Here is a 14,576-nt window from a genome sequence, read left to right as displayed (position 1 = left end):
TATTATACTGAAGGCACGGTCTTGTTTTTGTGTTCTTACAGCCCTTGGTCAGGGGTTCAGTGTAGACGTCCATACGTCTGGAACCATACAAAGATCAGACATTGAGCAGCTCTATTACATATTATCCAAAAAGCGTTTAAAAAAGGCAACTGGACTTGTAGAGTTTTTGAGAAGACGTTTCACCACTCATCCGAGTAGCTTCTTCAGTTCTAGGGGACTAGTGGGAAGTTTGGGGTTTAAATAGGAAACTCTGTGGGTAACCCATCCAAATCTTAGCCAGAGAAGACTGATGGTTTGAAAGAGGAGTAAAGGAAGCCATCTATGTCAGACTGGAAAAAAATGTCTAAACAGAGGAGGTGGACTAAGATTTAATCTGCAATCAATTTAACAATACAGTTTTAACTTCTGTCCCCAAGAAGTTTCAATCTCATTCACACCTTGAGACTGGAGACTCTGACTGACTAAAGGTCGTTAGAGCACCATTCATACGGAAAGAGGACAGGGACAAACAGTCCCCCCTCAACGACAGGTAAGTATCTAACCGTTAATAGGAACTTGCTGCACCAGTTTCTGGTTGTAAACAGAAACAAGTCTAGCAAGTTTCTGATGCGTCACCCACAGAGTTTCCTATTTAAACCTCAAACTTCCCACCAGTCCCTTAGAACTGAAGAAGCTACTCAGATGAGTGGTGAAAAAAAAAAAACTCAAGTCCAGTTTCTTAAACACTAGTTCATGACTACTAATTTTTATTTTTTTAAACTTGTCTCCACATTTTCCATTTACATTTTAGTCCTGTGGCATAAAATAGCTTAGAAATTGTTGGAGCAAGAAATACATCAAAGTAGGATTGACACATTGGCAGCTACTTCTGCTTTTAGTTAAAGATTAAAACTCAATCAATTTCTACAGATTAATACATCTTCATATTATTTTGTCTTCAGTATCCCATTCCGGACCATCGTGGTGAGCCTGCTCTCCCACCAAGTGCTGCTACAAAACCTCTACGACATCCTGCTGGAGGAGTTCGTCAAGCAGCCCGAAGGTAACGAAAGGGTCACACCGGTGACCTCTGACCCCAGCAGACCCACAGCAGGCTTCCTGCGCTACATCTCCATGACCAATTTAGCCATCATCCTGGACCTGCTGCTCGACTCTTACAGGTTACAGCTACAACAAAGTCAGCCGATATGCAGACGACACTGTCTTGTGAATCTCTAAGCTGACCAAACTGTTCACCTCCTCTCTGCAGGACGGCGCGGGACTTTGACACTCGGCCCGGTTTGAAGTACCTGCTGATGAAGGTGTCTGGTGTTTGTGGAGCAGCCAACCTTTACCGTCAGTCTGCCATGAGCTTCAACCTGTACTTCCAGGCGCTGCTGTGTGCCATACTGAGCCAGGCTGACGGCATGACCGCTCAGCAGGTGGGAAGCCAGCAACAGAACCTCCCTGTAGTCTTGTAGTTCAAAGCTGCACTAATATATTACATGATCGCAAATTGTAAGGTCATGTGTTCCTCCCAAAACCCTAGAAGTCCTGAGTTCCTCTTATTTCTACAGAGCCAGCTCATTATCTACATTGCTATGGGGTGGGGGTGCCTGGTCTGGTCTAGGTGGGTGCTACATGTCTAAGTAACATCCACACCAATGAATGCCAGGTCCAGAAGTTTTCAAATGGTTCAAATGTTTCCAAAAAGAATATTTCTTCAACCCTGTAACTGAAAGCATCTTTTTTTCCCCCAAACTTAATTGAAAATAGTGAATTCCTTCCAACTTGGTTCATCTTGTTTTTCTATCTCCATGTTTCTGTCCCTCCTGGAAACTTCTCACCTGATGAAAAGGTGTTTACATGCTTATTAGGAGCTATTATTTTCCTACAGAACAGATTATCAGAGGTTTATACCACCCCTCTCAATCTGATTTAAAACTCCTTCCTGTCAGGCTAATCTGTTCTGACTGATTTGGTTACGTGAGGTCCTCTATTTCTGCTTATTATTCTGATCATTAGTTGAGTACTAGTGGAAGGTTATTCCTGCCCAAACTGTTTTGGTTCACGTTCAGGCCTCTTTTTAATCCTGATTTCTACCAACATCATCAGACACACTCTGTTCTATCTGCGTATCACCAAGCACCAGAGTTAGCTGCTAAAAAAATGAATAAATAACCTAAAAAACATGCACATGAATCCAATAAATTCTGATGTTGTTGCTGTAATTTTGCTCAGCTTCAGTCCGTGAACCTGTGCTTTTGTCTGTTTGCTAGGTGTAATCAGAGCCGTTCAGATCAGGTATTTTAAATATTTGGACTAAATGCATCACAGAAATAACACGTTAACACAAATCCATTTGATCTATTAACATTTTCATCTGATCTGCAAAGCCTTCAGGCGCCCACCTCGTAACGATCAGTCACATCTTAACAACATCTGAGTGACGGCTGTGAAGCAGCACTTTAGCTTCCACTTAAACGCTCCGCTAACGAGTCCCTGGCGGCCATGACTCCTGTTTGACATTTGAACCGTTTGTCTGTGTTCAGGTGAAGAGGATCCTGTATGAGGAAGAGGAGGGGAGCTCCGACTCCTCTCATCCCGGCTCTGCTTCCTCAGAGGATGAAGACATCTTTGAAGAAACGGCGCAGGTGAGACACACACTCACGAGCGGCTTTGGATCTGAACATTGTGTGTTTTTTGTTTTTGAAATAAGTAGCAGAAGAGTGACTCTGTAGTCTGGATAATGTGTGCTAGTCATGAAGGCTGAGCAGCAAAAAATAAAAGTTCTCCCCGGATTAGTCGGATTATTAATAATTTCCTTTTTGTGTGTCCTAGCTTAATGAGGACAGGCCTCAGAGGTTTTTTTTTTTCACCCTCTAACTGGAACAGGAAAGATGTTCTTGCTAAAAGGTTCTCTGCATCTCCTCCGACAGGTCAGCCCCCCCCGTGGCCGGGATAAGCGCCACCCGTGGCGTCCTCCTGTCCCGTCCCTCAGCGTGCAGCCGCTGGGCAGCGCCGACTGGGCCTGGCTGGTCAAGCGCCTCTACAAGCTGTGCGTTGATCTGTGCAACAGCTACATCCAGATGCACCGGGACCTGGAGAGCACCCTGGAGGAGGCGGCGATGCTGAGGGGGGCCGTAGGAGGAGGGGATCACGTCTTCTTCCTGCCTCTCTTCCAGTCCGAGACCTCCACCCCAACGTCAGCCGGCGGCCTTTCAGCGAGGGGGACGCCCTCAGAGGAAGGCGGGTACAGGTGTCAGACAACGGACACGACATCCCCCGGGGACACGCCCACTCCCAGCCCAGGATTCAGGTCTGACCTCAGTCACATCTTGTTGTCTTAATGATCTATCCTCAGTTTGACAAACCAGCTGTTTCCTCTCTTCTTCTCAGCTCCTCAGGCAGCCTGCCACACCACTACCGGACCGGCAGCGAGAGGCGGGACTCCAGCATCGCAGGAAGCTCGGTCGGAGGAACTCCCGGCAGCTCCGGACCAGGACGGAGGAAGGAATGGTGGGAGAGCGCCGGAAACAAATTGTACACCATCGCCACGGACAAAACCATCAGCAAGCTGATGATGGAGTACAAACGCAGGAAACAGCAGCAGCAGCAGCAGCAGCAGCCGCCGCCGCAGCAGAGCCACGTCAACCTGTTCATGAAGGAGCAGGGCCGGGCAGCGGCGGCGACGGCAGCGGGAGGAGGAGTGGGGGGCATCGGGGAGAGGAGGGCGCCGGGGGAGCCGCAGAGGGCGCCGCAGAGGCCCCAGCAGCTAGTGGACCAGCAGGGGCCCCCTCTGAGGCACTCAGTCAGCGCGGGGCCAGAGGTGCTGAGGCAAGAGAAAAGACCACGGTCGGGGTCCACCATCAGCTCCCACGGCATCTCGCTGAGGGACTCCGAGGCTCAGATCCAGGTGAGTGTTGACGCTCTTAAAGCAAACGCAGCGACGTGCTCGTGTGCTAATTATCTCCTCCCCCTGCAGGCGTGGACCAACATGGTCCTGACTCTCCTCAATCAGGTCCTCGTCCTGTCGGACCCCTCGTTCCTGGCGCTCCAGCCGGCGCTCTACCCCTGCCTCAGCCAGCTGTCCTGCCACGTGACCGACGCCCGCGTCCGCCAGGCGCTACGCGAGTGGCTAGGTCGGGTCGGCAGACTCTACGACATCATTGTGTGATGAGGAAAGCGCCGGACGAAGCGCGCAGACCGGTCGGTCGGTCGGTCGGTCGGTGAAGGATGTGAAACCTTTTCAGTTTTCCGCAGTAAACTTGTTTGACGCCGTCACTGGAGGAGGAGATGACTGGAGGGCTTGATGCTTGGCCAACGATGCAGAGCAGCATGGCGTCGTATTGTCGTGATGAGGACAGCGAGGGCGTTTTGATCTTTAATAGAAGCGATCAAACAGTAAATGTGCCATTTCTGCTCCTGTTCCCTGGTTCCACTCTAGAACCCCTGAACGAATCAAACACAAACAGCTTTTAAATGTGACTTTCTAGTTGCAGAACATCAGAATCGCTCATAATTTTGGCACAGAATCATCAAAACCCAATGCAAATACCCCTTAAGTTATTTACAATGCATTTTAAAACATCTTTTATTTGGTGCCCTGTGAGGTTTCAGACTTCATTTCTCTGCACACTCCCATTGGCTAGAAATATTTTTACTTAAATAAGTAAGTAATCACTTCACACCCTCAGTCATGCCCTATGCATTAGCGCTCCTTACTGGTGCCATTACCCAGAACATGGAGCATGAGCTTAATGAATCCAGCTCATCAAATCATTGCTCTGTGCCTCCACAAGTGGTTTAAAACTCAACACATATTTTTATTTATTCTCCAACCTGCCACATTTCTGTTTTTATTTCATCTTTGGCCATTTATTAGCACTTTTAGTCAGATCTTCTGTACTCTGCAGCGATGAGCGCGACAGGTGACACCGAAAACAAACCACAAACAAAATAATACACCCTGCCTGACATTAGATTAAAGTCGCCGTTTAAAGCTGACGATGCAACGTATTTTAATTCTTTTCTAATCCAGAGAGGCCTCGTACCGTCCGGGGGAGTCCTGTTTTTGCATTTAATCTGATCGAATGCGAATGTGCGTCGCTGCTAAATGCTCTGCAGCGTCATCACCTCTAACTGAATGTTGTTCTATTATTCATCAAAGCCTTCTGGACCAGACAGGCAACATATACAGTATATCTATTTACATGCCTAATGTATTCTTTATTTTAATTTTCCTGTTCATGCAGTATCTATATGTATTTATGTGAATTATTTTAAACATTTAAGGTGTCATATTGAGAATATTCTTCTTCTTTTATTTAATGAGAGTTGGTTTTCATGTGTCCCAACACTAAGACACAGCCACAAGTTCTGCCGATCCTGTTCCACCGTCCGCTGCCACAGAGGAGAGTATTTAGACGAGTTTATAACCTGAAGCTCAGCTACTAAAGCGACGGCAGTGATTACGCTTCAAGAAATGCATCTTCAACATCTTCAGTTGCTCCGTGACTGTTTCACAACGTGACCAAAGACGAGTTTAGGATTCAGTTAGTGAACACCTTCTTTTTTTATTATTTATCAGTTAAATCTAGTCTATAAAATGTCAGAAATGAGTGCAGTTGTAGTTTCTCAGAGCCCAGGATGATGCCTTCAAGCACCACTTCATATAATATTTATAATATAAAGACAAAGAGCAGAATTTGAGAGCAGAACATTTGACACATATCCTCAAATGCTTGATTAATTTTCCTTCGGCAGCGACATGGGACCAGCATGTAAAATCTAAAAATCCATGTCTGACAGATTGCTGTTAAATAAACGAGCACGTTCCTGCTCCACAGAAGATGAACCCCTTAAAGCTGAGTGATCTGGTGCAAAACTGCCAGACAGGTAAAATAATAATCAGTAAATTCTGTCCTTTATTCTCGTTACTTTACCTTTAAAGACAATCAGTTTTATATTGTGTTGCTTATTTCCAAAGGAAGACGCTGCTCGTCTCTCTTGGATACTAAAAGCACATTCACATGTTCATAGATGTGTGTTTAGAGCAAAGAAAATCAACTGCACATGTAATTACGATCTGAAAAATCATTTTAAATCAAAAACCTGCCAGTTTAGGATTTATTTTGGTCTTTCTCTGGTTTGCAGCAACGAGCAGCAACTGACCTCTGCCAGCGCTCGTGTGCGTTTCAGGACAGATTATGTGTGAATGAATGAAAGAACAGAGTGGCGCTAATGTGACCAGCCTGGACCATATTGAGGGCAGCGGGCAGGCCGGTCGGTCGGTCGGTCGGTCGGTCGGGGAGGGGAGGGGAGGGAGGGCCATCTGAAGCTCCCCTAAGAAGGATTTGCTCTTTATTTTTTTTTCACCCAGTTTGTCAACAGCTAAGAGTTCGTCGCTTCATTCACTGTTTTGTGTTGACAGATGTGTTGCTCTCTAGGTTTGGTGCCATACTGCTTTCTTTTAGGGACTGGGGTTGCAGTTTCAGGCTCAGCTCAGTTTCAGTAAATGGTGTTTTTATCGTGAGCATCTAGTGTGAAGGGTCAATTACCAGCGAAGAGAAAGTGATGCAGGAGAATTGTATTAAACGGTGTTTTGAAGAGATTTGTTGAGTATTTGTTGAGCTGACAGTCGACGTCAGTAAATGCATATTTAATTTAATTTAATGCACGTTGCAGTGGACGGGGACGGACCCGTCTCCACTTCAGATGTTGGTTCCTGCTGAGGTCTGCTCTTTGACGCTAGTTCAGGCATTGCTGAAGGAATAAAGTGGTGGATGTGTAGCTAATAGCTACCGTGTCTTCATGGCTGACCTTGTCCTCATCCTCCATCCTCCTCCGACTACATCCCCTGATCTACGGGACTAATTCCTGGTCCAGACAACACATGTGCAGAACAGAAGAGTTGTGCAGCTGTTTGATTGTTGTATTTTGTCACGGTCATGTGTGCAGGAAGCCAACTGGAAGTCAGCCAGACTCTCTACTGGGTAATATTTCTGCAGAAACTGGCCCCTGGTCCTGTCGCCAGTCTGTAACAGAAAGACAAACAACCGTTCAGACAATTTAGAATATCACCAGTTAACCTGACAATCATGTGTTTGGAGTCTGGGAGAGAACCCCAGCTGGCCGACGGGTTCCATCCCACAACTGTCCTGAACCTTAGCCTCTCCTGTAATAGCCTTGCATCCAGGTCAAATAGAAGTGTCAGACACGATATGTCAAAGATCTGGTCCTGTGTGGTTCATCCTAGAGGAGGAAAATGACTCCTCAAGATGTACAGCGCTGCACGACCCACAGATGGGCCCACAGTCGCTTTTAATTTCTTTTTCAAGGCTTCTCCCGAACACACGAGTGTTACCCAAGACATGGCCCGGGATGACTTAAGAGCATGTGCACAACAAATCACTTAAACTACTTAAACCCGCTTCCTCCTCCGGGCTGAGACACCAGAAAACTAATCTTCGTCGCCCTAATTCATACTTGGAAAATCCATCTTGCATGGTCACTGTGTTGCACTTTTGTTTCCAGGAACAAGAAGTGTGCGACTGTCTGATAAACGACAAACGGCGTTAGCTTGCCCCCCGCCCTCCCCATCCACAGTGTCTCTTCTGTATCCGTCCTTATTCCCTGCGGTTTGAGGGCGAGCAGCGAGTGGACAGATGTTGTCAGCCATCAGTGTGATCAGCGGCAGCCACGAGAAAGGATTTAGTTGGTGTTAAGTCTTAAAAAAAAAAAAAAAAAGCAGTTGGCTAACGCGTCATGCAACAGTTCTCCGTCCGCTTGTGTCCCTCACTCCCATGTTTGTCCTGCTTTTAGTCTCTCAGATCTTCCGGCGGCAGGATGACATAAATCTTTTTGTCAGCGTTTCAGTCTTTTACAACTAATGCACATTTGACACACAATAGAGATTAAAACCCCCCGAAGCACCGAAGATCATCTCCATCTCTGCAAACTTCATCTAAGCAGATTTGATGCACTTGGGGAAAAACTCGCTACGAGCAAGAGGCCTCAAATCCTCCTGTCGTCACGTGGTCCGTCGGGTCTTTGTTTGAGTTTTAAGCTCGCGCTGCTTTCAGACTTGACAGCTCCTCCTCTTGTTGGACAGATTTTTACTAATAATTTAACATAAAATCATTTATAGTTTATCAAGGGATTACTGCGACTCAGAAGTGATGGAAGAGGCAGTGACTTACTGTATTTGCAGGCAGATTGAACATCTTAAACATAGAGAACACAATAAGAAGATGTATTTTGCTAAAAAAGAAAGATTCTGTCTGACAGTTTGCAGCGTTGTTGGGTCGTTGTTGGGTTTGGTTGATAAATACATGTGTGACAGTTCTGTTTGGGAGGGAGGGAGGGAGGGATGGAGGGAGGGAGGGAGGCCGACTGTCTGACAGTCTGAGAGCGTGGGGGTGACACAGCAAAGCGGCTTTGACCACGCTGTCCTGCTGGACGGAGAAAGTATATACATGACCCAGACATCTGACACACTTTCTAAAGTGGAAGCTCACACGACAAGAGGGTGTCGAACAAACAAACGACACAGAACAGGAAATATCAAACTGACATCCAGCTAGCTGGAGAGAAAACTCAGTCTTTAACTGCTAGGTTATTTAAATGTTCTTCACAGGAAACATCTCCCTTAAAGAGAAGTATAATTAAGTGGAAACCTTTGCGTTGTTAGAATGCATATTTAGACTTTAACAGAGTCCAGGGGCCAAAATGGAGACAAGTATTTCTGCTGCTTATGAAGAAATAACTTCTCTCTGGAGAGCAGGTGAAGCTGAGTTTCTATGAGAACAGTAACCGTCATCTGAAGCCTCTGGCTGTGAGATGATCGGCCCGTTTACCTGTTGCATCGTGCCAGTCGACTTGAACCTTGTGCTAAATCGTGGGACATCGTTTGTTGAGATTTTTATCCTCACTGACACGGCAGCTTTAGTTCATTTGCAGTGGTCCTCAGCAGCTCAGACAGTATGAGGAGGTCTGAATAGTTTAAACCCATCTGTGGCTCTGGGGGAGCCCATGTGGACAAGGTGATGCATTGTGGAAAAGGTTTAAGTTTTTACAACTGTTCAAGTTTGTCTCTCTAAAATTTCTACAAACTTATTGGGCGGCTGTGGCTCAGTAGGTAGAGTGGGTTGTCCACGAGCTAGAGGGTTAGTGGTTCAATCCCCAGAATGTGCCACATGCTGAAGTGTCCTTGAGCAAGACGCTGAATCCCCAGTTGCTCCCAGTGTCTGGCACTGGTGTGTGAATGTGTGAGTGAATGTATGACCATTTACAGAGGCCATAGTAGTAACTTATTTTATCAGTAGAAAACATGCAGGAAATCTTCAAATCACCAAGCTTCATGTATTTATTTTATTTTGAATCCGTCTCAGCCAGGCATTCTGTAGCTCTGGACTCTGGAACCTGAACCACTGAGGTTGTAGACGTTGCATTAACCCAAAGACGAGGTGTTTTCTAAAGGCATGGTGACTGTACGTGATGCAGAGAGTTTAAAACATGACTATGTACCATACATCTACGGCGATTCACTCGTAGAGGAAGAGTATTTGATGCAAAACGCTCGGCGGTCTGTGTGCCTTTTAAGCGACAGAAACTTACCAATGTTGGAAGTCGGTAAACGGTTTGTGTGAGACTGGTTTTTAGAGACTGGATAAAAAAACAAAACAAAAAACAGAGTGAGACATCCTTCAGCGTCTCTGCAGATGAAGGTGCAGAAGCTTCCGGTCTGGACCTTTGCTTCCTCCGCTGACCCTGACGACAGCAGCAGCCCGGCTAACGTTGTGACTGTGATTTCTAAAAGTGCATTTGTTCTCTGCTTTTGATATCAAAGAAGAGCACCTGTAATACCCCCCCCCCCCCCCCCCCCCCCAAAAAAAAAAATAAAAAAAACCTGCTCTGGCTTTTCTCATTCCTCCTGAGCTCGGTCGTGTAACTGCTGTGTGTTTCTAAGCGCTTTGCCGGCAGGCCTGTCTGCTCCATGTGTTGCACAATAAAAGCAGTTTGTCCCACATGTTTGTCACCGTGTCTTACATCTGGAGCTAGAACATCTGTGACATCTAGAACATCTAGAACCATAGCATCTGTAACTATAACATCTAGAACGGTGTGTCCACGTGTCAGGAAGTCACTCCGGCAACATTTTCATCCGATCTAGAGGCTGAATGCAGTCACAGTGTTCAGGATGAACTCTCAAAGAAATGTTTTTAAATTCAGAAGATCAAATTGTTTAAGTGTTAATTACTGGTGTAATTTGTGCACATCATTTCTTGACTGGTTCTGGTAACGTCCTAAAATCTCTGCCGGTGATCAGAGTCTCACCACTCATCCAGGTGGCTTCTTCTCACATTTACCGGACATGAAAGTGGTACGATATAAATCTTCTCGTCTTAATGTTGTGAAGTTACAAAAGCAAAGTTCTCTGCTTTAACTGCACGACAGTGACCACTTGGATCTGTGTATGAAACTCATGTAGAGGAGTTTCTGAGACCTCTGCACCACCAACATAACCAATACTTACCTGAAATATCTGCTGTGTACAATTTGATCCTCGTCATCTGCACCCGTGGTGGATTTACCCATGCTTTGCAGCCATTAGCAGGCTTTTGGCAGCCATTTCCAAAATGGCTGCTTTCATGGACTTTTCAGTTTGTTTTTGCAGGGAATTTGTAACGATATCATTTTTTCAATTTTTCAATTATTTTTGCCAATTTTTCAGACTTAACTAACCTGATTATTTAATCATCAGTTTTGACTCTCCTAACCTGTATAATATATAGTTTCCAATTAGTTTTTGCAGTTTAATTCAGTTTGCTGCAGGGCTGTTAAAAATGTTTTAAGTGATGTGTGCAGTAGGTTAACTCTTGTCTGCATGTGCAGAGCTGTAAATCCTCCCATCAGGACCAGTGACGTGTCTCCTCCCTGCTGGATGCTGTCTGCTGCCCTCATTTCTTTCCCCTTCCTCCCTCATCCTCCCTCCTCCCCTCCTCAGTCATTATTTCACACTGAACACTTCTGCGGTCAGTGTCCCTCTGAGCTGTCAGCCGTTGCTGCTCGTCCTCTTCGTCCTCGGCAACCTCCTCTCAGTGCTCTCGGCCCCTGTGGCCCCCCCTGGCTCCGGCTGGGCCTTCTGATCCTCCACCCGTCCACCATGCGGTCTCTGCTGGAGAGCAGCTGGATGAAGTTTGGACCGGCGGGCCGGGACTCTCTGGACTGGTCGCCTGGATCCTCGGCTCTGCCCTCCACCGACAGACAAGCAGTGAGTTTATCTCCGTGTGATCACTTTAATTCAGTCATAAATAACTTTATCTAGTCATCGTTTAATCTAAAACAGGAAAGAGTTCAGATGAAATGCAGCAGTAATCAGTTCACCAACAGGTTTCCAGAAACTCTCATGTCCAGTTGTGACTGATCTCTCTGTAAATCTCACAGCATCAGATAAGATAGTTCGATTTGTTGTTTTATTTTCCTGAAATAGCTGCAAAGTGTGAAGAACAAATGCACGAGTCGCTGCTCAGGGCTGTGTGTTGATCTATAGAGATTAATATTTTGGCATTTTTCCATTGAGATGATGTAACAACGTCAAGTGAAAGATAAAGTCCTGATCTGAATGTTGGTGGTAACTGCGGCGATAGAGAGTAAAAAGACCAAATTTGATATTTTACCTCTTTTTTATTTTTCCTGTAAAGCCTAAATAATATCCATTCCCATCGCGAATTTCAGCAGAATTTTCAAATCAAATCTGGATTTATTTCTGATATGAAAACGAGGCTTTCCACAATGAACCCGCACCAACAATACCAAAAGAGCTTATTTGCAGATTTTAAAATGATATTTGACCAGTTTTAATTTGGAAACTTGTTAAAGAGTGATTACGTCCCTAGAATCCAGCTGTGTTGGAAACCCCAGAGCAGATCTTGTGAAAAAATTCTTGGTAATAAATAAAAAACAATGTTTACTTTTCATGTTTCAGAAGCATCGTAGTTTTAGCAACTAGTAACTTTATTTGATCTTTAAATTGCATTCAGAATGTCATTAAGTGCTTAAAGGTATTAAATCGTTGCAAAGGCTGAAGAACAAATGCTGCTTAGGATTGGACGTCGATTTATAGAGATTCATAAATCTTCCTGGCGTTTTGCGTTCTGGATGACGTAACAGCGCATGCAGAGGGGAAGATAAAGTCCTGATCTGATCATTGAATACTGGAGGAATAAGCCAACGTTTGACATTTTCGTGTCTGGTCCACGCTAAAGCACAAATAATGTGTTTTTTCTTAAAATGATAACATCTCAAATTTCAGACAATCTTCCAGGTCAAATGTGGATTTATTTCAGGAAGAATGAAAATGAAAATGAGGCTTTAAACACTGAACCTGCACCAACAATACCGAAAGAAATATATTAAAAGGCACTATTATATACTGACCACTCTATTTAAAGAGTTATAACATCCCTGAGATCCAGCTTTGACGAAAGCAAAACTCATAAATAGTGTCTTTTAATTTTTGACTCTTCAAATTGTCCAGAAAAAAATCAAGACATTTAACTCTGTTTGATCTGTGTGTTGCGTCCAGTGCTTCATCGAGCGCTTGAACATATGAAATGAGCACCATCCTGACCCTGACACTAGCCAGAACACTAACCCTAACCCTAACCCTACTAACGCTACTAACCCTAACCCTAACCCTGCTAACCCTAACCCTGCTAACCCTAACCCTAACCCTGCTAACCCTAACCCTAACCCAGGTCAGATGTTTTACTGAAACATGAGGAAAAAAAGAAAATAAGTGATTCATGCATTAATATATTCTCATGTTTGGTTCCTGACGCGCAGGGCCAGACCTCAAGCGGGGCCATCAGTGCTGCATCCATCACCTACATCGCCGTAGCGACCGTCTCCTTCCTCCTCCTCCTCTTCAGCGCCCTCGGCTTCCTGGCGTGGCGCCGCAGACGGGGCCTCAGCCTCAACGGGAAGCTGGGCTTGGCGAACGTGATCGCCCTGGAGGACCTGCAGGACCCCGAGAGGAACTGCGAGCTGCTCTCCTCCATCCGACGCAGCACCAGGAGGCAGCACCCGCTCCCCAGCTCCGGCTCGGAGCAGGACGTGACGGACGGCGTCTTCCTCATGGTCTACCTGCCCTCGCCGTACGAGCAGACCCTCACCAGGATCGCCAGGGCGGCCAGCACGAGCAGCTCGAAGGACGTGGACCTGCTGCCACCGAGTCCCGGGCCGGAGACGGGCAGCGGGGAGGAAGAGGATGGGATGAGGTTGGACGACGTAATGATCACAGAGGAGGAAATCAAGGAGTGAATGAAAAAAAGCAAAAAAGGGAGAAGAGAGGGAGAGAGATGGAGGACAGCTGAGGAAACCACAATTATACCAAGACTACACATCGACCTAGAGTTTGAGAGATGTTAAGAAGGAAGAAGAGATCACCTGGCCCTAGTCTGCTGCACTAACATCTTATATATCTTACTCTTTCCTGACTCTGAAGGACTTGCTGCTGGTCTTAGCAGCGATGTTGGAACAGGATAACCCACAGGGACCTTTAAAAGCAGCCGCTCATTCTTTCCTCATTCCTTCTCAGTAACCAGGAAAGAAAATGCCACTCATCTATTTTGTTTATAGATTTTTTTTTTTTTTACTCTTATTATTACCATTGTGAATTTTATCAGTAACACAGCTGTCAGCTGTAGCGTCCTTGTAGAACAGTACCTTCCTGATTACTACCTCCAATCACAGTGTTAGTTTTGCAGCCCCTACAGAAACATCTTTATTTTATAATGATGATATTTGTATTTATTTTTACAGTGTGATATTTGCAGTTCGTTATTGTCTCAGTGTTTGACCTCTGACAATAAAGTGGAGCGTTCTCTAATGATGTCTGACAGTATTTTCTTCCTCATATTTAATAACAACAACAGAACACAAGTGAAGGGACTCTAACGCCTTATGACGTTCCTGTGGCTCTGCACATTAAATACCTTTTGATTTTTGGAGACTGTGATTGACACTCTGAGGTGCTGAGATGACCTGTTTGACTGATGCTCTTCTGTAAATCATCTTTTAAAGCCCCGCCCCCAAACGGTTTGACTGGATTGCAGGAGTCTAATCAGTTCCCAACGGAGAAACTCCAGACCAGCTTTCCATCATTAAAAAATTGAGGATGGGGAAAGTTGGTCTGACTTCCTGGCTAAAAGATCACGAGATCAAGATTCATTCATTCATTTAATGTAACTGCTTGTCCTATGGAGGGTTACAGGGTGGGCTGGGGCCTATCCCAGCTGTCACAGGTCTCCAGTCTATCACAGGGCCAACACAGAGAGACACTCACACCTACGGCCAATTTAGAATCACCAATGAACCTAACCAGCATGTCTTTGGACGGTGGGAGGAAGCTGGAGGACCTGGAGAGAACCCACACAAGATTAAACACTGTAATTTATATATACAGTATAGTTTTACTGAACCTGAAACATCAAAAGTCCAAAGTGAGGTCTTCAGGTTAGAGCATGGGATACTTTTCAGTCGAAGTTTTTACATTCATGGAAGACAAATTTCCTAATTGTCCAAAGCTTTCA

At 45.4% G+C, this 14,576-nt stretch overlaps 2 protein-coding genes across 2 annotated transcripts in view; both read left to right on the top strand.

Annotated features, from left to right (window-relative positions):
• Window positions 1-6,214, top strand: part of arfgef3 (ARFGEF family member 3) — a gene marked incomplete at its 5' end in the record, with an annotated part of 40,888 nt that extends 34,674 nt beyond the window's left edge. The window contains 6 exons of the mRNA XM_084561236.1: window positions 942-1,160; window positions 1,250-1,421; window positions 2,532-2,633; window positions 2,919-3,298; window positions 3,379-3,895; window positions 3,965-6,214. Of these exons, the coding sequence (XP_084417362.1) occupies window positions 942-1,160; window positions 1,250-1,421; window positions 2,532-2,633; window positions 2,919-3,298; window positions 3,379-3,895; window positions 3,965-4,156 (1,582 nt within the window). The 3' untranslated portion in view covers window positions 4,157-6,214. The remainder of the gene's footprint in view (window positions 1-941; window positions 1,161-1,249; window positions 1,422-2,531; window positions 2,634-2,918; window positions 3,299-3,378; window positions 3,896-3,964) is intronic.
• A 4,869-nt stretch (window positions 6,215-11,083) lies between these two features.
• LOC311500060 (uncharacterized protein) lies at window positions 11,084-13,713 on the top strand. Its single transcript, XM_084561235.1, has 2 exons — window positions 11,084-11,254; window positions 12,829-13,713. Exons 1-2 carry the CDS (start codon window positions 11,147-11,149, stop codon window positions 13,303-13,305), a joined length of 585 nt encoding a protein of 194 aa, XP_084417361.1. The 5' UTR covers window positions 11,084-11,146; the 3' UTR covers window positions 13,306-13,713.
• Window positions 13,714-14,576: the final 863 nt, after the last annotated feature.

Source organism: Chelon labrosus (genome assembly GCF_963514085.1).
Source record: "Chelon labrosus genome assembly, chromosome: 15".
Classification (NCBI taxonomy): Eukaryota; Metazoa; Chordata; class Actinopteri; order Mugiliformes; family Mugilidae; genus Chelon; species Chelon labrosus.
This window is presented reverse-complemented; position numbering and strand designations above follow the sequence as displayed.

What these genes read in the sequence shown, in the direction of transcription:
- LOC311500060 (XM_084561235.1), top strand. Translation starts at nt 11,147, where the DNA reads ATGCGGTCTCTGCTGGAGAGCAGCTGGATGAAGTTTGGACCGGCGGGC. An exon ending in CCTCCACCGACAGACAAGCA is followed by an intron (nt 11,255 to 12,828) that starts GTGAGTTTATCT and finishes CCTGACGCGCAG; the next exon opens with GGCCAGACCTCAAGCGGGGC.